At 46.8% G+C, this 25,600-nt stretch overlaps 1 protein-coding gene across 1 annotated transcript in view; it reads right to left on the bottom strand.

The window, feature by feature from the left end:
* Positions 1-24,856, bottom strand: part of USP46 (ubiquitin specific peptidase 46) — a 59,433-nt gene extending 34,577 nt beyond the window's left edge. The window contains exons 1-2 of the mRNA XM_039241098.1: positions 24,646-24,856; positions 1,848-1,928 (exon numbers count right to left, since the gene is read on the bottom strand). Of these exons, the coding sequence (XP_039097029.1) occupies positions 1,848-1,928; positions 24,646-24,681 (117 nt within the window). The 5' untranslated portion in view covers positions 24,682-24,856. The remainder of the gene's footprint in view (positions 1-1,847; positions 1,929-24,645) is intronic.
* Positions 24,857-25,600: the final 744 nt, after the last annotated feature.

The raw sequence follows: 25,600 nt of genomic DNA on the forward strand, positions 1-25,600 counted from the left end.
CACGAGATTAATAACATAGATTTCAAAATCCTTTGTACGATTAAAATAGAACACGAACATCTTCTCAAGATTGGTTGTTGGCTTGTGTGTCATTTTCCCAAGAGGGAGACAGATGCTCCACCATACTTAATGTGACATTTCTACGTATGCTGAGAGAGAACATTTCCTATTTTTACATATTTTAATCTACTTTGACATAATTATGTAATAGGAGACAAACCTCTTTTTAAAGAGAAGCTGGAACTTTCATGAATTACCATTTGAAGTGAACATAAATGAAGCTATTAATAAATGTAATCTCACAATGCTTCCACAAACTAGGAAATGGCCTTAATTCTTTTTTTCCCCATTTGTATTTTCCTTAGCTAGGACAGAATTTTCCACAACTTGAACAACTATCTTCATAGAGCTCAGCAGAGGCCTGTGTATAATGACTAAAAAAAACTGTATTGAAATTAGAGGTCCAAGGGCACCTGGGTGGCTCAGTCAGTCGAGCAACCGCCTTTGGCTAAGGTCATGATCTCGTGGTTTGTGAGTTCGAGCCCCGTGTTGGGCTCTGTGCTGACGGCTCAGAGCCTGGAGCCTGCTTCCGATTCTGTGCCTCCCTTTCTCATGCTCTCTCTCTCAAAAATAAATAAATGCTAAAAAAATTTTTTTAAATTGGAAATTCATATTTTGCCAACAGAATGCCCTATATTCTAGTACTTGAGCCTTCCTTCTTCCATCCTTTTCTCTTTGAATCAGTGTATTCACCTTTACCTAGACACCCTTTAGTAATGCTTAGCCCTGATCCAGTGGACGACTCCTGGGAAAGAAAAGGAACTAATGTCTATGAGTGTTCACAATGTGCCTCAGCCTCACGTCAGGGTCCTCAGTAGGAGCTCTCTCACTGATCCTTCACTATAACCCAAGAGAAAGATATTGTGATGGTGTCCATTTTACAGATGGAGAAATGGAGGATCAAAGAGGCCAAGTGGCTTGTTCAGGATCACACAGCTAGTGAGTAGCACGGGCAGAAATCAGGTCTGCATTACCTCAAAGCCAATGTTCTTTCCACTGTGCCACAAGTGGCATTCGCTCACTGAGAATACGTCTAGCTTCCCCTGTGACAATTACTACCTGTTACACCTGGGTCCTGACACATTCTGATCAGAGCAGTTGTACCAGAAAACCAGGTGTTGGTGAGGTGCTTATGAGGTGGAAAACCTTTACCCCAGAGGGAGCGGATCAGGTGAGGAAGAAAGCTCACAAGGCTATTGGGTAATACTGCCTTACTACTTAGTCATAACCAACTTATCAAGGAAGCAGAGCCTGGCTGAGTGTGGCCACATGCAAGAGAGCATTGCTGAGCACAGATAAGAGAAGGCCACAGAACTGTGAGATAAATTGGTCCCAGTTGTTCCCCCACGATCCACCCCTGCTTTAAGTACCACCATCAAGTTATATTGTTAAGCAGGTACTGGTGATGAGCCCGTAACACTTTTAAAACTCTGTACTGATGCATACTGAAACTGAGAGTGGCTTGTCCGCATGTGTCATCCACACGACACAGGCAGATTTGGCCCTAAAGGCTAAGGAAACTGTTCCAAAAGTTACAAAGGAAATCTCATAAGCACAGGGGAAAGAAGTGAGAATCGGACCCAACAATACAGTAATTAAACCGTTTTTTTGGGGACAACTGACACTTCGAAAAATGGAACCAAAGTTCTCCTCCCCAACATCTGCCATTTCTAAGAATGAAGGTGCAGGAACAATTATTTAAAAATTGGTAATAAGAGAAAGTGCCATGGAGTTGCTTCAAGTACCCTAAAACATTTGATAAAAATAATACATCTTTAAATACTTACGTTGACCAATCCAAAGTAGTGTTCATTGATTGGAAACTGCTCTGGACCAATGTCTTTTTCCAGAGCAGAGGCATTGGTGCCCTGAAAGAGAAAAATAACAAAGTTTCTACTGTACGTAAAAGGAACAATAGACTCTTAAGAGAGTCCGCTGTCGAGACCAGCATCTCCTCGTCCTCACAGTGGCGGGGGTTGTTCATGCTGGGGGAAAAGTGTCAGAAGTAAATGGGTAAAAGAATTAAAACTGTCAGCCTTATTCTTCTTTTCATTCAATGTAATCATCCCTTCCAACCTGTTCTATTTGGCTTCGATGATCTTCTACAGGAAAGCTGGTTTGAGATAGGCAAATAAGCAAATTATCATTAAGAACTTGTGAATAAAACATCGTAAGCCCAGCAGCTTTTATAATACTTGGTGGTGTAGAGAATCATATCACCGCTCTTGAAGTCCACTTCTTCATTCCAATAAAGATGTACTGTGTGCCCACTATGCACCAGGCACTATTCTAGGCAGTGACAATATAACAGTGAACAAAGCAGGCAAGAAAGCCCACACACAGGGAGCTCACATTTTAGTGAAGACAGTCAGAAAGAAAAAGCAAATATAATGCACAGTATACTGGAAGGAGGTAAGTGGCGTGACAAACAATGAAGTAGGAAATGAGGGTATGGGCCTCAGGGAGGAGGTGGGGGGGGAGGGGCATGGAGTGTACATGGGGGAGTGTATGCAGCTGAAGCTTTAAATGAGGCACAGAGAAAGACCTTAACTGGAAAAGTGAAGCGTCCGAGGAATACTGCGAATAATGGAGCAATATACTGTAAAACGAACACTTCCCAAATGCATCAAATCGGTAAGCCGTATGAACCCGAGTTGGAAGCTCCAACGTGATGTGAAAAGTTACTGAGTACTCATACTAAGTACCAGGGACCGCACTACTTATTCTCACAACAATCCTGGAGGTAAGGACCTTTATAACGCCCATTTAACAGACAGGAACAGAAGTTTTCAATGGTTAAAAATCTGCCCCAGGACCACAGGCAGGAAGTGGCAGAGCTAGGACTTGAACCCAGGAGTCAGGCTTGGGAGCCCTTGACCTTATCCAGATGCTATGTTGAGCAATGGATCACAGGGCTAAGAGCCAAGTGGCCGCCAGCGATACCACACCCTTTTCTCCCCAAGGCTCAGATGAGTGCGCTGGGATTAGGAAAAGTGACCAAAGTTGAGTCCAACAGATAAGGAGTTTGGGGAGAATCAGGCCCCACATGTACCGGTGGCTTCATCATCATCCTACAGCCTTGTCATGCTCTCAGGCTATCCGAGAGCAACTCAGTTCAGAGAATCTCAAAGATCTGGGAGAGAGGAAGAGACACCGTTATGTTTTATTAAAAAATGAATCTGCCGCTGCTACTTATTCTTCATTCATATAATTAGCATCTCCTGTCATAGGAAGAAATGGCCAAAAGGTGGACTGAGAACCAGTCAAGAAGGTCACTTGTCAGCAAGAAAACATTAAATGTAAAAGAACCCAATTTTGAGCAAACAGAACTGCAGCAGAAATGGCAATTCTATTCCCTTCTTGTAATATCCTGTTTTCCCGTGTTTTCTAGGTCTGTTATACAGCCCACCAATCTAAATTCCCTTTCCCAACAGGTAAGACCTTGCGCTTGGTGGTTACCTGTGCATTTGATAGTTTCACTGTCTTCTCACGTACCCACGTGTGGTTTTCATCACCTTTCACACCATACACAAGCAACATCATGTACAAGGCTGAGTCTTTTAAGTAACAGTTATCATATGACAGGATTTTATGGTTTCGACAAAAACCACTATAAGTTTTCAAAGAAGCTACATCCCAATCATAAATCAATATAAATAATGCATATTAAATACACCCACAGCCGTATCTGAAGCAACACTAGACTATATGGCTTAGAGCCCAGGAGGAATGTCAGATATAAAAGTATAGCACATGGAGACAGAGCTCATTAAGTCTCTCTTTATGAGGTAGCCATATATTCAAGTTAATCCATGATTTTTGCTATTTAGGAATTCTTGGATCGAGTCTGCTTTTTTCTACCTATCTTAATATTTTCCCACTGGAGGGAGAGTTGGGGAGATGATGACTCATACGGAGGGCAATGTTTAAGAGGAATAACCTGTTCAAAACACCTGCCCTTCTGAGGCCCACATCTCCCAGTTCTGTGCAAGGCCCTTTCCGTCTCCGCTTCTTGGCTGACCTCCGTTCACAGCCGACCTTACCCTCCTCCCCCCCATCTCCTGCCGTCATCTGGGGTCTGTCTCAATACCTACGTGGAGGAGCACTCCCACAGCCTGACCTCTCAGTAACTGTCTGAGATGTCTTTTATTCCACTCTGCTCCAGCTCCTCACGCCCAAAGACGTCCTCTGGACCTGGTCACCACCCTATCATCGATCCAGGCTCCGCTCTGCCAGCCAGCTTCCTCGAGCATCCCGGCATCACGGCTACAGTCACCTCACCCGAACCTGTCACTCCTCTGCTTTCTTATTCGGCTTAGGGTCCAGGGATCATCATTTCAATTGGTCTTACAAACCCTGCCCCCTGACCACACCACCTGGCAAAGAACTAACCCAGTAAGAGCCAAATGGTCCACCGTCTCTGAATGTACACCCCTACAGATGTGCAATGCTAGTGGAAGAAGAAGTCCCACAACCACGCTGGCCCAACTCACTTGAATTCACCTAGCTGGCCCTGAACAGGCCCCACCTCCAATAATGTCTCTTCAGTGCACTCATTCTCTCCACGGCGACTATTCCCAATTCCCTGGAGCTCCTCAAAAGGTCCGCATCCCCCAGTTCCCTTCTGCCCCTCTCACTGGCCTCCTCCTCAATAGGGGGAGATTTTTTTTAAAAATTGGAGTAAATTAAACCAGCAGAGAGGAACTCCCTTAATTTCATTCCCAAACCTTCGAACCTACGTGCCTCCCTCTGGTAATGACGGACATCGCTCTGTTGTCCAAGCCAGTCTTCTTCCACGGTTAGATCCTTCCCATCAGAACTTAACACGCCTATCGCAGGGCCCCGCGGAGGGCGCTGACATGATGTGATTTCTGCCCAGTGCTGCGAATGCCAAAGTGAAGGATTCAGCACGTCTAAGTGCCTCTCCCACTAAAAAGGCACAGGTGCACACTCTCCCACACGTCTCCCCAGTGACCTCCCCCTTATCACTGTCCCATGAGAGCTCAACTTCTTTAAAGAACTCTCTATTCTGAAACATCTACAGAGGAGTCAGCTAACTTCTAAGATTGGTTTTAAAAACCCCAGTGGTGAGGTGGGGAGAAGTGGGGACACGCTGTGTCATTCAAGCTGAGTGCTGGGTATGTGGGGCTCATCATACTCTCTGTTTATACTTTAACATATATGTGTATAAGCAGAGTCATGATCCCCTAAAGTTGTCCGTGTCCTAATCCCCAGAACTTGTGAATACATTGGCTTACATGGCAAAGGAAAATTAGCTTGTAGATGGGATTGATTTACCTATCCGTTGACCTCAAAATAAGATGACTGTCCCAGAGTATCTTGGTGGGCCCAATGTTGTCACAAGCATCCTTAAGAGTGGGAGACAGAAGCAGAACGACAGATCAGAGTGATGCCATGACTGAAGGACTCAACGGGCCCTTGCTAATTTTGAAGATGAAGGAAGGGAGCCAGGAGCCAAGGAAGACCGGCAACCTCTAGAAGCTGGAAAGGGCAAGAAACAGTCTCTGTTGGAGCCTCCAGGAAGAATGCAGCCCTGCACATCCCACATGTTACCTCAGGGAGCCCGATTTCAGGGCTTTGGCCTCCGGAACCAGAAGACGATAAATTTGTATTGCTTAAGGCACTAAGTCAATCGTAACTTCTTAATAGCAGCAATAGAAAGCTAATAAAATTTTGGAAATTTTCCATAGTAATCTTTAAATTCTTCTCTGTTTCTTCACCTCCACATCTCTTCGTCTGGATTCTACCCCCACTTCATCCCTGATGAGCTCGAAACACTGCCAACTCCAGGGGGCGCTTTTAGCTACCTACCGGCTCTCTACAGGCACTGAAGCCCTCTTCTCTATGCCTCTCTGTAGGGTCCAAGCGATAACCACTCATGTGGCATCAATCAGCAGCTACCATGTCCAATTTCATCTTCATTCCAGAAAACTCCTGAGCTAATTCAGACTGGGTGAAGATTGACATTTCCACTGGACTGTCTCACAGGCCCTCAAAATCAACCTACACCAAATGAGAGCATTCCCTTCTCCTTCCCCCCAGTTCCAACCCTTTCCTGGTATTTCCCCACAGATGACAATGCTACCACCTTCTCGGCCGACGCAAGATCTAGCCTGAGCGTCTTGCCTGACCCACCCACCACCATGTCTGTGGGTTCAATCTCTCAGGGCCATCTGCTTCTCTTTAGTCTTCAGCCATCAGCAAGGCCAGGCCCCCAGCATCTCTCTCACCTGGATTATGACAGCCTCCTATGTGGCTTCTGACACCCTCCATACCCACCTCTAACCCCACTGTCAAAATGGCAGCACAAGAGTTCTTTGTAAATCCACATCTACTCTAACACCCTCCAGGGACTTCCCCCGCTGTCTCCAGAGTCACCTCTCATCACCCTCTCCCTTGTAACCTAGTCTGTCACAACAGCCTTTCATTCCATTCCTCATGCAGCTCAGGACACCTCAAATTCCATCCCAGACACCCCCTGAAGGTCCTTCCTCAACTTCGTCACCTGGCTGTACCGCGGCACCCTTCTCAGGGCATTCCTGACTGCCCCCAGGCTCTGGTAGTCCCTGTGACAGAAGGAACAATGGCCCCTCCACACCCTGACCCCTGGAATCTGTGACTCTGTGACCTTACATGGCAAAAGGGACTGTGAAGGTACAGTTAGTGTAAGGAGTTGATTAGGGGAGATTATGCTGGATTACCTGGGTGGGCCCGGCGTAACCACAGGGGTGCTCAGGAGAGGGAGGCGAGAGGCAAGAGTCAGCGAGGAGACGTGACGACAGAAGCAGAGTTCCGAGGGGATGTGAAGAAGGAGGGCCCTGGGCTGTGGGATGGAGGCAGCCTCTAGAACCTGGAAGAGGCAGGAAACGCATTCTCTGCTACAGCCTCTGGGGGCTGTGCTGCCTACCTGGCACCTTGATTTTAGGACTTTGGTTTGACCTCAGGAGCATCAAATGAAGCTACTAAGTCTGTGGTAATTTTTTACAGCAGCAAGAGGAAACTTCACCCACACAATCTCCACCCTCAACCCGGGGCTCCTGTATGGTGCCCATACCTACTGCAAGGGGGCTTGGCAAGTACGGTCTTCACCTGAGCAGCCATGACCAGCTAACATCAGAAATGGAAAATGGGCTCCTGGATGGCTCAGTCCATTGACCATCTGACTTCAGCCTAGGTCATGATCTCACAGTGCATGAGTTCAAGTCCCTCATCAGGCTGTCTGCTATCAGTGCAGAGGCCGCTTTGGATCCTCTGTCCCCTTCTCGCTCTCTATCCCTCCTCTGCTTGGTCTCTCTCTCTTTCATTTCCTCTCTCTTAAAAATAAATAAACATTAAAAAAAAAAGAACCAGAAAATGGATATTAGGGGAACAACCAACAGTCAATGTCTCAGAGGATCCTCAGAGCAACACATGTGACAGAAGAAACAGCTTGAACTGGTTAAAAAGTTACAGTAATCCATATGATGGACTACCATGCAGCTATTTAAAAAAGTAAAGTTACCCTACAGGCCCCGCTATGAAAATCTGTCCAAGATAGAGCGATAAGAGGAAACATGCTGGAGAGCGACAATGTGCAGGACAATACTGGAAATGTCATTCGTTTAATCAACAGACACCAAGCCCTGCTTTGTGCCCAGCACTTATATCTGAGGCACTCGCCACAGGCAGAGCAGGCCTGTGTTTAATGCCTACATATTTTTTCTAATCAGAGAGGAGAGAGAGAGCGAGAGAGAGAGAGCACGTGCGCGTGCCTGAGTGGGGGAGGGACAGAGAGAGGATCAGAAGCAGGCTCATGTTGTCAGTGCAAAACCCAATGTGAAGCTCAGACCCACAAACCGTGAGATTGTGACGTGAGCAGAAATCAAAAGTCAGATGCTCAACCAACCGAGCCACCCAGGCGCCCCTCCGTGCCTACATTCGAATGGAAACCCCTTCGAGAATACTTGGGAAAATGATGAACACTAGTCACCAGGGTCTAGGAGCGGGATCGGGGCCTGAGGAGGCCACCGAGGGGATTTTCATGTTCTCTTCCCAACTATTCACATTTTTTACTCCGGGCATTATGTTATTTTTGTCATTAAAGAAAGTTAATGAAAATTAGCAAACCAATATCCTGCAGACCAGTTATCTCAAGCCCATGGCACATGATTCAGATTGTATTTGGCCATTTTTTCCTCCCAGTATGAATTTGCCGTTAGTTTTGGTCACTCCCCTCACTTGGCCTTGGTTTCCTGGCTGAGGACGGAGTGGGGTGGGGGGAGGAGCTGGAATCCAGCCAACCTATGCTCAGGGAGACAGGAAGAGTCAAGCAAAACTGGGAATGTCATCAGCACTATGCAAATTGCAAGGTAGGCTACAAATCCCAGCGCCTGCACTTCCCCTGCCAGCACCCAGCACAGAGGCACAAAAGGCAAGTGGGAGGCACTGAGAATAATTACTCCATGACCAGATGCTGAACAAAAGAACTTATCAATGGTGGTAAATCACAGGGTCTGGAGGTATAGAAACATAAAGATCTTATTTCCATCAGTAAAAAATTTGGTAACCTTTGAAAAACAATGTGCCACATTTATTAAAAATAGAATCTGAGCTGGGACAAGTTCCAACACGAAGACTGTAATGCTAGCTCTTCAAAGCACTTCTGAGAGCAATCTTGTGGCTGCCGAGGGGGGCTACAGAAGCACCAAATAAACAACCACCGCCACTGGGAAGGATGAAGCGTAAATGCATAAAATAGATATAGAAAAGCATTTCTTTTTAAAGCGATTTTAAAGGCAGTTTATAAGGAAAGCATATCAGAATTTCTTCCGGGGCGGGGGGAATTAAAAGGAGACAGAATCTTGCTCAGGAGGATGATATCATCAGAACAACAGCACTGCAAGGTCTATAAAAGCCAATGAGAATACTGCCGTACTATGGGAGCACCCGAACTAAAGTGGCAGAGACCTGGGAGGGCCCTTGGAGATCAGCTAGACCCGTTTCACACATGAAAAAACTCAAGGCCCAGAGAAGTAAGCCTGCTTGGCCAAGATAACCTCAGGACAGCCCATGTACCGGCATCCTGGGTTAGGCGACCTCTCTTTCAAATGTGTACAGAGTAAAGAAGGACCACACACAAAAAAGGCCAAAGAGAACATGTAAAAATTGCCAAGTATACAGAGACTAAGTCATTCATTATAAACCCAGAATTAAAATATTTGACAGGAGAAGAGAATGTTGCTGCTGGAGACGTACATTTAGGTCCACGTTCAAAAGGCTATTCTACTTATCAAGCAGGTTTTCAAAGTACAGAGGTACATAAAGAACTAGTTCAAAAGGACTACTATTCCCTGACTTCTGTTGATTAAAGTCACTCCTACAGCCTCACAGAGAGAATGAAAAAGAAATGAAGTGATATCGCCCAAGATCTCAGGAGGAGTGGGGCCAGTGGCTCCCCCGCTGTAATTAGTAATAACAACAGCGGATAACACAAATCACCCTCACTGCTGCAGGCGCTGCTCCAAGGGCTTGAGGGGTGTTTTACTCATTTTACTCCTTTAATCCTCTAAATTTAACTTCCATGAGGTGAATGCCATGATTGTTCCCATTTTAAAGAGAAGAAAACTGGGACCCAGAGAGGGTAAGTAACTTGATCCAAGTTCACACAGCCAAGTAACAGAACTGGGTTTGGACTCACACCAGTGTGCTCCCAACCGCTGCACCACACTGACCCTCACGGAGGTAGAGTCCCCTCGGAACCCCAGAACAGCAGAATGAGAAAACCTGAAGAGGTCACACAGTGGTACAGACAAACCCCCAAACTCCGAAGCACCCCTTCAAATAGTCTATAGTGTGCAACACACGCGCCCTTTTCTATAAAATCTCTACAGAATACTGAAGGATGCTACAACCTGATTAAAGGAAATCTACAATTGAGGTTGGAAGTCAGGAAAATCTCAGGATGTAGTCAATAAGAAAACGGGTCTTTTGTTTCCCAAATGGCTTTAAGGTTTGTGAATCTTTAGCCAAACAGGAAAAGAAAATAATCTTAAGTCTAACAATGCAAAAGAGAAAACAACATCAAAAAATAAAAATGAGTTCTAAGGGGTAAAACATTTTATACCTACGAATGAAATAATGTACAATCTTATTAGTCTAACTTCTAAATTTTTAGATACTGACAATATAATGAAAACACCTGAATAGAGAAAGACCCTACCAAAAGAATGCGTAACAAAATGTATTTATGTGTGTGTGTGTGTGTGTGTGTGTGTGTGTGTATATATATATATATATATACTTTTTTTAGATTTTTGAAACTCATTTCTACACCCAATGAGGGCCTTGAACTCACAAGCCTGAGATCAAGAGTCACATGCTCCAGGTACCCCAAAATGTGTCAATATATTAATACAGCTCATCTCTCAGTGTTAAGATTATATAACAGGAGTTGGGGGTGCGGGAAGGGGGAAGCAATTGGCATAAATTATATATTGGGAAGTTTTCCATTTTTGTTTAACATTTTTTTAATGTTTATTTATTTTTGAGAAAGAGCTCAAGTGGGGCAGGGGCAGAGAGAGAGGGAGACACAGAATCCAAAGCAGGCTCCGAGCTGTCAGCACAAAGCCTGATGCAGGGCTCGAACTCACGAACCATGAGATCAGGACTGGAGCAGAAGTCGAACACCCATTTTTGTCTTGATTCAAAGAAGGCTGCAAAATATCCAATGTACCTCCACAAGACAGAAGTGCAGGCTGTAATTCTGAGCCTCTTAGCTAACAGCTAGTGTGGCCAGTTCACTGGCCCCTGGAGCTATGCTCCCTGCAGCTGCCCTTTCTTCCTTCTGCTACCTTACCATTTTGCTTCAATGTCACTTCTTCAAAGTTGCCTTTCTTGACCTTTTTCTCTTATATAATCTTGTGAGATTTCACAGTTTTATAACACCTAGCATGACTTCTAATAACACATTTGTGATTATTTACCATGTTTTCCCACCGAACCACAGGTTGACAAGGGGTGATCCGTGGACCAAATCTGGCACAACTGCTTTTGTAAATAAAGTTTTATTGGAACACAGCCACAGTCATCCATTTACTTATTGTAGCTACTTTCACAAGAGTAGTTGCGACAAGACCCTAGGGTCCGGAAAGCCCAAGATATTCACCATAGAGCCTTTTGCCAAAAAGCTTGCTAATGTCTACACAGGACCATAAACTCTATGAGAACAGCCTCTATTACATCTGATTGGTTTGCCAGCACCTACCAGAGCATCTGGCATATAAAAGGCACTGAAATAAATTTGCTAACTGAATAAATTCAGCAAATGGGGAAGAGTAAGTGGTATGTGCCACTCATTCAGAAACTTCCTGTCTATATATTCACTTAATTTTGTCCACCAGCCCAAGCCAGATTATTTTTATTATCCCTGTTCTACTTATGAAGAAGTGGAGGGAACCTGCCCACATTCACTCGTTTGTCAAGGAGACAGAACTCAAGAACTCCACCAGGCCATTCGGATTCAGAGCCAGAACTCCTGACCCCCAGTCAGGGGCGATGATCTTCTCATGTGGACTTTTAGTAATTCCATAGCTACAGTTTATAGGGAGTAGACAGGGAGCCAGAGCCGTTTCTGAGCGTGTGCTCTCTGGCCCTTGGTCACACGTCACCTAACCACCGAATCCGCAACACCGCAGCATGGCCATCAGTGACCATCCTGCTCAGGCAGCAGACAGGTCACCCAGGCCCAGTGAGCAAACCTAAACCAGGCAAACCACTCCTGGGGACCCACTGGCCCCATTTCATAAGCAAGGGAAATGTGGTTAGTGAGGGGTTAAGAAACTGGCCAAGGTCAGGTGCTGGTATGAAGCGGAGGCCCTTTGTGAACCCACAATCTACGTGCTGCACCCCAGACTCCTGGTGCATGCGCTAACCCGCCCCCCAGACGCCCACAGGCTTTCCCCGGGAGGCGTCATCCACAGACGGCAGTGAGAACGCATCTGCATCCTGCACCGCGACAGCACAGCACTTCCACGCCTTGTGTGATACTGGGTAGGGACAGACACGCAGAAAAACAGCTCAACAGGATTTCATTTAACGATCACAAGGCAGAAACAGAAATGCCTGCTACTGAAGAAACATGAGCCTGGGATACATAATGATCCCAAGTCATCACAGGAAGGGACATTATTAAAGAGCAGCTAGAGACTCTGGTTTGTAAAATAGCTCTCTGCATGCCTAGAGGCACCGTAACAAAGCCCTCATGCAAAGGTAAAATCTCAGCTCAAAAGCAGAACAAAAGATACTGGTCTGTGTCTATCTTCTGGCTGAAGGTGGAGAAAAAGGAAATTTCACCCACAGTCACTGAACTCGGTGCGCTAGAAAGAGAAACTCATTCCCACTCCAACGTTCTGCAAAGCCACCAAGGTGCCACCTTGATTATGAGGTCTCTTAAGCTCTTACCTTACTTACCCAGGAACCCCTCCCATCACTTCCCAGAGAAGCAGCATAAGTGGCATGGGATGCTGGCAAAGCCCCAGGGCATAGAGGTCAACTCTGCCGATTGGACTGAGTGATTTTGAGCATTCTCCACCCAACCCCATCTACTAGTTCAAGCTCAAGGTCTTCATCAAGGAAAAACCAGGACACCAGTATTCCGTGTCATAGCCTGGGAGAACTGAAGGGGTTAACGTGCCCAGATGGGTTTGCAGGGCACCTTGCCCTTCTGGATCAGTACTGCACCATCAGAGATATTCTACTCTAATGGAGCAAAAGCATCTAGTACTGATTGTGAAACAGAAAATACAGAATTCTGTGCTCTCTTCTCTCATCCCCAAACGGGGCTGTAATGGAAAAAAAGAAACGAGTAAGGAGTTCTTTACAACAAGATCACTCAAAGTGTTAACACTGCCATGAGCTAAGGTCAGAAACTAAAGACAGGTATAATGAATGGATACAGTAATTCTGTATCTGTCAAGTTGATCATAAAAAATAGGGGTTTGTGGGGTGACTGGATGGCTCAGTCAGTTAAGTGTCTGATTTCGGCTCAGGTCACGATCTCACGGTTCAGTTTGTGAGTTTGAGCCCTGCGTCAGGCTCTGTGCTGACAGCTCAGGGCCTGAAACCTGCTTTGGATTCTGTGTCTCCCCAGCTCTGGCTCCATTTCTCAAAAATAAACGTTAAAAAAAATATAGGTGTTTTTGTGTTTATGTATCTTTGGAGTTTTTAATTCTATTTTGCTAATAATTCTTTTTTATTTGTATTTTATAAAAATATCAGTCTGCGACAGATTGAAAATAAAAATAAAACTGGTCCTTCCCTACAGACTTGGAAAATAATTGCCAACAACAAGACAGCTAAGTGAAATTGAGCTGGTTTTCTTGAACGTGTGAATAGCTGCTCAAGCTCACTTCTAACAAGAGAGACGCAAACTAAAAATATACTAAGACTCTATTTTTCCCCTGACTGGCAAGGATCAAAAGGTTTCTGGACAGCACACTGCTTTGGCAAGGCTGCAGGTAATGAGAGTTTGCTGGTGGAGGACAATTTGGCAGAATCCATCAAAGTTACAAATGCAAATCCATTTCTAAGAAGTAAGCCGACAGCTATATTCCCGTACATGTAAAATAATATATGGACATATGGATCTAGGTTCCCTATAGCCTTGTTTGTAAAAACCAGAGAGTAGAAAACTACCTTTATGCCCATTCGTGGTGAAATGAATCTAATACATTCAAGCAACTGAATACTCTGCAGCCATTAAAAAAGAATGAGGATGCTCTTCACACACTACGAGCACAGACCTAACTTCAAGGCACAAACAGCTAGCAGCAGATAGGATAGATTAGTATATGCCAGAAGTACTATCTGTGTTTTTAAAAACAATGAGAGAAATATAGAGGCGCCTGGGTGGCTCAGTCGGTCCGACAGGTCATTAACTCCAGGTCATGGGATGGAGCCCCGCATCTGCTCCACACTGAGCATGGAGTCTGCTTGAGATTCTCTCTCTTCCTCTCTCTCTGTCCCTCCCTTGCCCCTTCTCTCTCTCTCTCAATAAATAAACATTTTTAAAAAATAAAAATAGAGGTGCATGGATGGCTCAGTTGGTTAAGTATGGGACTTTGGCTCAGGTCATGATCTCATGGTTCGTGATTTCAAACACCACATCCAGCTGTGTGCTGACAGCTCAGAGCCTGGAGCCTGCTTCGGATTCTGTGTCTTCCTTTCTCTGCCCCTCTCCTGCTCACACTCTGTCTCTGTCTCTCAAAAATAAAGAAAACATAAAAAAAAACTTAAAAATAAAAACTATGAGAGAAATATAAACATATTTGTGTATGCATAAGGAACCTCTGAATGGAAGCAGAAGAAACTGCAAATATTAATCATGCCAGATATAAGAACTGGGTGATGGGTATATTTTCAATATATATCCTTTTGTACAATTTGAAATTTCTACCATAGGAGCTCATATTACCTTTTTAAAAACTTAAAATTTTTTTCTTTTAAAAGCAACTGAGCTCAGTTACTTCTGTATTTCTCAGGCTGGAGCACCTGAGGACACCAGGTAATACAAGAGGGTATGTTATCCACTTATTAGATGATGAGAAGTCTTTGACTATATTACATGCCCTCATTATCAGGAAAGGGAGAAACATTGTATCCTGACCAATGATTACAAAAGTTTTGTGACAGGCCATCTGCACTGTGTCTCCCATGAACCTTTCCGTCAGAAATCACAGCTTCTTCCTCCTTCTGCCCTCCCAGCTTTCCCCACCTGAAAGCCATGCTAGACTGCAGCATGCTGCTCATCTTCTAGACCCAAAGAGGTCTAAGTCACATGGCCCATGTCAGGAAAGCTACAAAGCGGCAGGATCAAGATTGGAGCCCGAGACCTCAGATCCCAGGACAATTTCCACTCCGTCCCCTGGACTCCAGTGCTAGCGGGAAAAACAGGGGCACTAGAAGACAACAGTAGTCAAATGGTCAGGCTCTGGGCTAAGCGCTAGACATTAATGAGTCCACTTCAGCCCCACAGTACCACTGGGAGGGAAGTTCTCTTGCCACTGCCATCATGCGTGACCTTGACAATTAGGGTCTCTGAGGAGGGGAGCATTGGCAACTCTCACACCCAACCAACAACAGTGTGGAAGCCCCATCCAGAGCCCCTCCACACGCTAACCTGCCTCCCAAGGAAACCCGCCAAGCTGTAATCTACAAACCACCATAACAGTACTGCTCCAGAGGCGCCTGGCTGGCTCAGTCGGTGGGGCATGTGACTCTTGATCTTGCAGAAGTTGGAGACCCACACTGGGCATGGAGATTACTCAAAACAAAACAAAAACACAAGTGTTCCTCCTATAGTCAGTTATTTGAATGACCATAAAGAACCTCTTATCTGAGCCAACGCCTCCCTGAACTAGGAACCATTAATCCCAGAGGGAGGTGAGATAATCTTAGGGGTGGCACCACTGTGAACACTTTTAATTCCAGCAATTACGCATTTTTTATTGAGGTATAATCGACATACAGCATTAAATTAGTTTCAGGTGTACAACATAATGACCCGATATTTGTATCTATAGCGATTATGTTTCTGATATGCATTAGAAAAGCACATAACTAGCTCACCAAACCCATTACTTCACAGATGTCTTAGCACAGAATGAGGCCAAATTAAAAGAGGTTGGACAGATTTAAGGAAAACAGCTACTAAAGTCAAGTGGTTGAAAGACACAGTGAAAACTTGGGAATAAAAAGATAAAGTGAAGCCAGGGAGGAAAAAAATATAAAACAACAACTGCAGCATAAAATACACGCTAGTTCTGAATGTCCCTTTTATTTTATTTCTATTTGCCTCCTCTCTGTATACCACATTGCCTCGCTCAGGTGGACGAGGCAGTATCCCCAATAGATAAAGCACCCTGAAATGTTGCATTTAAACGGCAGTGTCCTTTGGTAGCTTAACCTTGGGTTGACCCGCAAGGCCTGGCTTGCCCTGAATAGCTCTGACTACACCTATAGTAGATCAATTCACACCTAATAACTATTTGGAGCATCCTCCTCTCACTGAAAGAAGTGTCTGACTTGGGGAAATAAACTAGAGGGACTCCCTACTGTCATATCACCTGCCACAGTACAGAGCTGAGTGGGAGAGAGCACTGGGCCTCTCTCTAGTCCTGTTCCTCCCCCCACCACAAACCAGTGAGAAGGGAACCCCACTTCCCAGCACCTGCAATCGGAACCATACAAGGTGGTTTTTGCCTCTTGCCTGACCTCCTCCCCTGACCCCACTCCTCCCAGAATGCCCACTAAATGTAGACAGCAGGTCAAAATGAAAGCAGAATTCCATTAAACCAGTGATTCTCAGATGTCAGTGTGTTATCCTCTGTGGTTTTCAGTGCATCCGTGTACTACCTGAACTTATTAGTAGCTTTCCCCTAAATCTGATCAACTTCTTTGACCAACAGCTTTGTGCTCTGACTAACCTGAGGGAAAACATTAATGCTCTAGAAGAACGAGGATAATTATGAAAAGTAGTATGTGTGAGGGCATCACGGTTCACAAAATGCTTCCATAGGCAGCACGGTTTTCTTTGATTCTTCCCAAGAATGCTGTGAGAAAGGCATTTTATCATCTGCCTTTTTGTGTTATCAAGAGATGAGAAGACAGGCTTTGAAATCTACTAAGCAGGATTCCAAATCCCCAACTCCTCCACTTTAGAGGGAAAAAAAATAATAATTTTCTTTTTTTCCTCCCTGGGGACTTGCTATTCTAAGTGTGCTTCTCCAACCAGGATGACCTGGCCATGCCCAAAACGCACAATCTTGGCCCAAAGGCCTCCAGAGTCAGAATCTGCATTTTAACAGGCTCACCAGGTAGTTCCTGCGGACAATGAAATTGGAGGGGCACTGCCTTACTACAAGGCAATTCTCCCTTCCCCCAGGCTCCAGCTCTTCATTCAAGGATCCAGGACTCACTGGTTGAGCCTCTAGCATGGACGTGCCAGGCACTGTGCTGAATGCTGACGAATCAACGGTGAAGACACACATGGCCCCGTCCTGGAGGAGGTGCCGATCTAACACGATGGTGTTCTAAGCTTTGGACACTCCTCAGAATCAGCTGTGGCACTTAAAAAACTCGCTGATGATTAAAGCCCACCGCAGACCTACCTACACCTCTGTATAGTCAGAAACTCTGAGACTAGGGCCACAGCAGCTACACATCCAAAAAGCTCCATTTCCTGCAACCACCTTGGGGAGCAATCTGGCAGCACCCAGCAGAGCCCCAGACGGGCACGCCCTGAGAGCAGCACTTCCCTTCCGAGGCCCGTGTCCTAGGAAAACGAAGGCACGTGTGCAAAGAAGACAGGCGTGAACACATTCACAGAGGCACTGTTTCCAGAGAAACATACCGCCTTTCTAAAAGAACTTCAGAAAGGGCGCCTGGATGGCTCAGTGGGTTGAGTGTCTGGTTTCTGTTTACGTCATGATCTCACGGTCAGTGGGTTCGAGCCCCATGTCGGGCTCTATGCTGACAGCTCAGAGCCTGGAGCCTGCTTCAGATTCTGTGTCTCCTTCTCTCTCTGCCCCTCCCCCGCTCACGCTCTGTCTCACTCTGTCTCTCAAAAATTAAATTTTAAAAAATGTAAAAAAAAATTAAAAGAACTTTAGAAAGCAACTGGGCAAACAGGAAACTCCGTAAGTCCCAGCCTCGCTGTCCTCACCGGAAGAAGCCCCAGACACCAAAGCCAATTTCAATTAAACAAAGCATGAACAGCATTACTTGAACTGAGAGGCCTGGCCTGCCTGGCAATGTATCCAGAATTTACTCTCATCACTCAATGTACCTTCTCACTTCTAGTCTGTAGTCTTTCCGCAGCAAGTTTTCAGCCCCTTGCTATCACTCCATGGGCCTCTATCTTCCATTCCATCCCTCCCGTTATCAATTTGCTCTTTGGTCTCCCCAGTTTGCCCCTGCGTCCTCCTTTTCTCTATTTTCAGACAAAACCAATGCAAGCCTGACTTTCAAGTCTGGAAAACCGCCCTAGGGGTCCCTGGATTAAAAACAACCCAGCACAATAAACACATGAAAAATGTCCAGCCTCATTAGTAAACAGGAAAGTGCACATTTTAAACCACAAAGATACCATTTCACACCCATCAGACTGGCAAAACATCGAGTCTGAAAACATCGGGTCTGAAAACATCGGGGGCCTGGACGCACGTGGAACAGCTGGAACTCCCCAGCGCTGCTGGGAGGAATGCAAATTGGCACAACTGCTCTGGAGAGCAATCAGGCAGTATATTAAGAGTTGAAGATGCCCATTTCCTTTCATCCAGCAATCTCTCTCTTAGGTATAGGCCACAGAGAAACCTCAAACATATGCATAGGGAGACAAATTCAAAACCGTCATGACAAACACAAAAAAGTGTAAACCAAGTGCCTACCAACAATAAAGTGAATATATTATAGCATACGCATGTATAGCTGTCAATAATCTAGAATTACACACACTTCAATGGCTAAATCTGGAAATCATAGTTTAAACAAAAGCAAACTCAGTATCAGAGAGCAGGTTTAAAACATGAGAAAATGATACTACATGTGGTTGATGGATAGTCACATGTCTAGTGAAAGGATACAAACACCAGATAAACACAAATACAGAAGAGCAGTCACTGTCTGGAGGGAGGGGGAAGTGAGATGAGGAAGGGTTCGCTTGTATTTACATGTCATATTTTATTTCTTCACTGGGTGGTGGATGGAAACATATGAGCATTCACTCTATTACTCTCCGCATGTTCCTGTGTGCCTGAAATTTACCACCACTCCGGAAAAGAGTGGTATTTTCAGGCTCTGAAAGTGGCATCGAAACTGGACGGGCAGGAGAAGACTGGACTGACATGTGCAATGTGAAGCTTTGGGAACCAACACAGGGTTTTCTTCCACACGCTCTTAAAAATATCCACCACAAATAACCACTCTTAAAATTGTAGTAAAACCTCATGTACAGGACTTATGACATAGCCCAAATTCTTGGCAACAATCTCAGAACACAAACATTCCAAAAAGCCTTTAATGCCAGTTTTGATTGTTGATACAGAATTTATTTGTCTCAAAAAGGTATCTGCTTGTTCATTTTGTAGTGGCTTTTTCTCTTAAAAGATCAGCAAGGCCTTTTAAACCCTTATATTAGCATTGGTTTCACCACAATTGAAGGTGTAAGAATTTGCATTAAAATATTTAGTCCAGAGCACTGACTAGACTAAAATACACCAAACTCTTCCAGTGCATTTGCTTTGGGCTGGCTCCATGAGAAGGCTAGAGATAAAACCATCAGGAGATGCCTTTTTGATGATACCACAGAATTAAACACTATTATAAAGCCTGAAGTCGTTCAAACAAACTAGACAGATCAGGGGGAGTGGGGGTGGAGACATGTGACTGTAGATTTCTATTAATTGCTAAGAGAATCAAAATTGAAAATTACTTTCAGTTACAGCCCAAAAGACCAAAATTTCACATTAGTTAAAAAATAAATAGGTTTGAAGGTGGCTGGGTGGCTCAGTCAGTTATTCGACCAACTCTTGATTTCAGCTCAGGTCATGATCTCAAGTTTGTGGGTTCGGGCCCCACACTGGGCTCTGTGCTGTCAGTACAGAACCTGCTTGGGATTCTCTCTCTCTCCTTCTCTCTCCCTCTCTCCCCCTCATGCTGTCTCTCCCAAAATAAATATTAAAAAAAAACAGGTTTTATTCTGTGGGTGAACTGAATATCAGTTGATATCTAGAAAATAATATTATAATCTATAACACAAAGTTGATATCTAGAAAATAATATTGTAATCCATAATGCTAACTAAATATTGGCATTCAACTTTGTTTTCGTCTAGGAATCCAAGAAAAAAAAAAAAACAGAGAAAAATATATAGGCCTAATTGTCAGGTCCTGACCCAACACAAACATCTACATATTAGACCAAGAGGCCAGAGGAAGAGAATTTTTCTTTAAACATCAGCCCACCCCACCCCAGACTGCAATTTCTAAAATCTGACTCTTGGAGTAGACCCTCACACATGACTTTCACCACCCCCAGCTGATACATTAACCTAAACTGAATCTCCAATTCCCTTTGGGAAGGGGAAACAACAGTAAGAGAACTAGAGGAAGAAAGAAGTTGTCTTCTCCCATATTATAAGATGTACATACTTTTTGAATAGTTTAAAAAATTTTTTCCAACGAGTCTCAAAATACTCATGCCTCAGGCAATTGCCTCAGGCAATTGACTTAGCAAGACAAAATGGTCTCTATAAAATCCTCTGGCTTTGTTCCAAGTGTTTACTAAATTTACTTTCCCTTCATATCAAGGTGACTTCATTTATTTAAAACAATTCAAAGGTAGCACTCACTAGGGTTCCAATAATATCCTGGGACTGTTCAATGAAATAAAAAATGCTAATATCTGGTAAATTCCACACAGTTTTAAATAAGCTGGTCAGGTCCTCAATGGTTGCTAACCAGTTAAGAGACAGAAATTTTTTTATAAAGACTCTAAGAAATACCGTTCACTAAGAAGTTTTGGACAACCCCCAAAAATGTATGAGTTTTTACAAGACGAGAAAGACAAAAGTCCCAAGAAATACAACTTGTCCAAAGGCACCACTAGACTCATGCTTCAAAGAAGAGACAGCCATTGAAACAGATGCCTGCTCAAAGTTTCACTGACTCTTCTAAAATAAAAAATAATCCAACTTTGGCGAAATGCAAATTACATTAAAGAAACATTCCTGCTGGGTTCATCAGTCTTTCCTTTGTATAGCTTCTGAGAATCTGTTCAACGTTCATCTGTACAAATACCGCACCACATACAATGAAATTGTTTCCTCTTTACTAATGTTATGCTCACAAAATAAGAAACTGCTGAGCTCCAACGGGGTAGGGCCTCCCCTCATTCATAAAGCACCAACACATAGTTCATGCCAACCCAAACATAGCAGGTCCTCAACAAATGGCTGCTTATGGGAACGAAAATGTAGTCTATTTGACACATAGCATTTTCTCTATAGTACATCTTAGAGTGCTACTAGAAAATGAAGATTCAATGATTCAGGCCAATTTGCATTGGTACAAATCACATTTCTAGAGGGCACATTTGGTTTCTCCTAACCAATGCTTCGTCTTCAGAAAATTTCTCAAGCACTTCAAACTGAAAACAGGGAGGGGAAAAAACCTTTTCATTTGCAGGGCTATAAAAATACAGAGGAAGTTAAATCCATTGATCTGGATAAAAATCAGAGGATTATCAACGAGGGACATTTCCTCATGCTTGGCAGCAGCCAGTACATTTTAAAAATTACAACACACTAACCAAACAAGCTTTACTCTCTCTGAACCAGATGCGCTGTGTGGCTAAGCCGACACAAGCAAGCTGATCAAGAATCACTACGGCAGTTCACATGGAAGTAAAATGAAAACAAATAGGAACGAGCATGAAACTTGCGAGAGACAATAAAATTTCTGGGCAAGGAGACAGGTGGAGGGGTATGGAAATTTTCCAAGATGCCTGTACCTAAAAACAGCATGAGAAGTTGGGGGGAACAAGGTGATCATTTCTCAATCACATAAAGGATTTGCTCCAAGTTTAGTTTCTGCTCTGGTGGGTCCTTTCTTGTCTGGTAGAGGAAACAAATCTACCTGTCAACACTAGCTCTTGGCTTGTTCACATCTTACCTGGATAGATGGTACCTTCTAACACCCTTCACAGACACATCATCCTGTTTAAAATATGCCAAACGGCCAGCTTTAAAAAAAAAAAAAAATGCAACTGCCACTTGCTCCTTCTACAACTCCTCAAACCAGCTACGACCTACTCACGTTTGGAGTGGAAAAGACCAGTCAGAGCCCCAGAGAGAAGCTAAGCAGTGAAGAGAGATTCAGACAAGACCTACCTGGAAACAATTCATGATCAAGTGAAGAATCTAAAGGGGGATCCGGTGAAAAGGTACGTGTGGCCAGGTGAAAAGACAGCAGTTGCCTCATCAGCAAGGCTTTTCGCGTGGGAAGGAAGACTGGGAGGGACGGGGTGTCTGAGCAGACTTTTATAAGGGGCGGGGTAAAGGATTCCCATCCCAGCCTTCCTATACAGTCTTTCAGCTTGGTTTACATAAATGATCAAGCTGGGCTCATTTACAATAGTGGCTGCTTCCACCAGGTCCAAAAACGTATCATCTTCATTGTTCTTTAAACCATTGGAAGGCAACATAGTAACAAAAAAGATGTTAATAATAACAGCTACCCCTCACCAAGTGCTTGCTAGGTACTAGGCCACGTAGTGCAAGAGCTCACTTAATACAAAAGCCTGATGCGGCGGAAGCCACTGTCATCCCCTTTTTCTAGATAAGGAAAGTAAGACAGCAACTTGTTCAAGGACAAAAAGTGGGTACGTGTTAGAACCAGGACTTGCACTCGCTCAAGACAGTGTCCAAACAGGAATGGAAAAATCCTTATTAGGAATTACTGGCTCCTCACTTCACTCGGGTGATGATCCTCACCTTTGATGCCTTTACAGACTCCACGTAAGGCATCGACTCTCCAGACAGTACTGGCCTGCGCCTCTCATGTCCTCCCTGCAATCCGCCTCCCTGAGTTTTACCGGAAACTGCTTGTGACATTTCGCCCAGGTGTGCCAAGAAGCCCCAGCTGCACTGGAGTGGGGGGGGGGGGGGGGGGGGGGGGNGCCACAAGCTACAACCCGGAGTTTAGGATGCTGTTGACACCAGTGAGAGATCAGAAAGCTTCAGGAGCCACTGCTGAAATCAGCTTTGCCCCATGGGGGGGGGGGGGGGGGGGGGGGGGGAGGTGGAGGCTGGCTTCTCTTGGGACATGCAGGCTCTCGCGTTCCCAGCCTACTTCAGTACAGAGAGGGGTCACCCCGCATGCAAGCAGGAGGGCAACACCGCCACGGGCAGGGACCATGCCTCACCGCCCTGGAAGCCCGAGGCCACCCAGCAAGCTCTGGCTGCACGGTTCCCCTCAGGAGCTGGTCTTGGCAGAGAGAGAAACCGAGAAGTAAGGCATCACCTTTTCACTGCACCAAACAACCGTTAATGCCACTCCACAGAAGGAGCAGGAGACCCGTCTCTGCGTGGAGGAGGAAGGAAAAGCAAGGCAATGGGGCGGCTAGGCGAGCCACCCACCACATCTAACTGGCCCTGCGCCAACACCTTTGCAGCTATCCCTCTGGGAAGCCCCAGCATTTGCTCTGCTGGCCACAGCAGCAGCGATGTCCGAAGGTGCTGAAAATCGAAGCCAGCGCCAGTGGGTCCTGATGCCACCCCTGAGCTAACAACACAGGACTCGTTAATGCTCCTCTGCCATGTGTTAAGCTAGTAGGAGAATGTGGGGCAGAAGATTTAAAAGGCTGTGTAGCCAGATCACCTTACCCCAAGGCTTCTCAATCAAGCCTTCTCAGATTCCCCTTAGGAGCCTGTATTATTAGCTTCAAGGGAGGTTTTCCCCAAACTGGCATTAACAGAACACACGTTCCAGCTGGGGGAGGAGGGACGCTCTGATGGAAGGGAAGGGGACCCTGGAGAGTGGAGGCAAAGCACACTCTGTCTGCCTGCACAGGAGGGCAATGCCTTATGCCAGGGGGCACGCTGAGCCTCCCAAAGCTCTGACAAGTGGGGGGTGCCAGCAGGATGCACCCGGGAACCCAAAGGGCTGGAGGCTGTTCCCACAGAAACTGAAAAGGAAGGGAGAACGAGGGGAGAAACCCAGGTTAAAGTCAGTACCACATGGGGACCCAGACCAGCCAGAGCCCAATGACGTCCCCTTTTGCTGCATCCATGCTCACCACCCTCTACTGGGTCTCCAGTGCATCAGGCAGGATAACCCTGGAGACCTCCTCCAGGCCCAAAGACGGCCCCACCCTCGGGGCCTCCACACAGTACCGCCAAATAACCTTGACCTTCCTTCACAGGTGGGGAAATTGAGGCATCCGCAACAAATCACCGTGCTTTCCCAAACCAGGTAGAAGTTCACTTCTGTACCTACGAGCTTGCACTTCTTTACAGCTTTATTGCATTTCAAATGTCTCCAGATACACCGACTGCCTTTGCAAAGTGAATTTTAAATACAGTTTAAGGAGTGAACTCAAAATGAGACGAGAGCGGTCAGGGAGACCGGCAGGGCTTTATCTACCGCAAGGGCAGGATGCGCGCCTCGGATCCCCACAAATCCCCCAACCTCCCCCCACCCCCACCCCCTCCAAGACTCCTCCACCGCAACCCGAGGGCGGAGGCACGGCTGCGCGGCCCGGCACCCGCGGGCGAGCTCCCGGGTCCGCGGGCAGGGAGGGGGGCGGGGGACCGGGCCCCTCCCCTCCCCGGCCGCCCCGGGGGCTGCGGCCCGCCCGCCGAGCGCGGGGACCGGGAACTTCTGGCCGCGCCGCACGGACCCCGCCGCCCCCTCCCCACGGCCCGTCCCCGCCCCCACCCCGGCGCCCCGCGGGTGTGCGGCTCGGGCTTCCCTTTCTTCGCCTCGCCGCGCCTCGGGCGCGACCCCTGAGGCGGCGGCGGCCGCCACTCACCATATTACAGATGGAGGCGATGTTTCGGACAGTCATTAGTCTAAAGGTTGCAGCGATCCCGCACCGCCATCTTTATAAGGTGAAAACAGGACTGTCCATGGTGGAGCGCTCGCGGGGAGGCCGGGCGGCGGCGCGGCGGCGGGAGGCGGCGGCGCGGCGGCCTGGGGTCCGGCTCGCAGTTTGGCTGGGAGAGGGAGGCCGGGAGGGAGGGGGGAGGAGGAGGAGGTGGAGGAGGAGGCGGGGAGGCGGAGAAGGCGGGGAGGCGGGAGGGAGGGCGGAGGGGCGGGGAGTGGCGGAGCGAGGGAGCCTGGGCCGCGGCCGGCGGCGCGGGGAGGAGGGGCGGCCCGAGCGCGCCGCGTGCTGCCCGCGCTGCGAGCGCTCCCGCTCGCCCGCGCCCCCGGAGCCCCCGGCGCCCCCCGCGCCCCCCGCGCCTCCCGCGCCCGGGCCCGGCCTCTCTCGCGGCCTCCGTATTTCCTGCTGCACCCTCTTCGGGCCGGAGCGCGCGGCCCGGCCCTCGCTCGCGGGCTGCGGCAGCCACATCGCGCGGGCCCCCGGGCTGACTCAGACGCGACCAGGGGCGGCCTTGGCCGCTGGGCGACTCGCGGCGCCGCGCCCCCTGCGGTCCGGGGGCTGGGGAGGCGGGGGCCGGCGGGGCCCCGGGGCCGTTTCCCGCCTTGGCTTTTTTCCTTCCTGCCCCTGGTCTCCCCCAACAGCCCCGGGGTTTTCATTTGGGGCGAGTGGAGAAAGCCAGGGGTGGGGATGATTACGTCCAACTTTTAGTTTCTCCCCGTGGCTGCAGCCAGATGGCACCGGCGGGGACCCAAGAAGTAAACGGGGTCAGGTCATGGGGCGTCGGAAAGCCGCGGCCCCAGCGGGCCGGCCGCCTGGTGAAAGGCGCCGCGAGAGGACGAGAATCCGGGGCTGGGCGGAGGCCAGCAAGGGGGGCGCTCGGGCA

The sequence above is a fragment of the Hyaena hyaena genome, unplaced genomic scaffold (assembly GCF_003009895.1).
Source record: "Hyaena hyaena isolate Hyena2069 unplaced genomic scaffold, ASM300989v1 scaffold_187, whole genome shotgun sequence".
Classification (NCBI taxonomy): domain Eukaryota; kingdom Metazoa; phylum Chordata; class Mammalia; order Carnivora; family Hyaenidae; genus Hyaena; species Hyaena hyaena.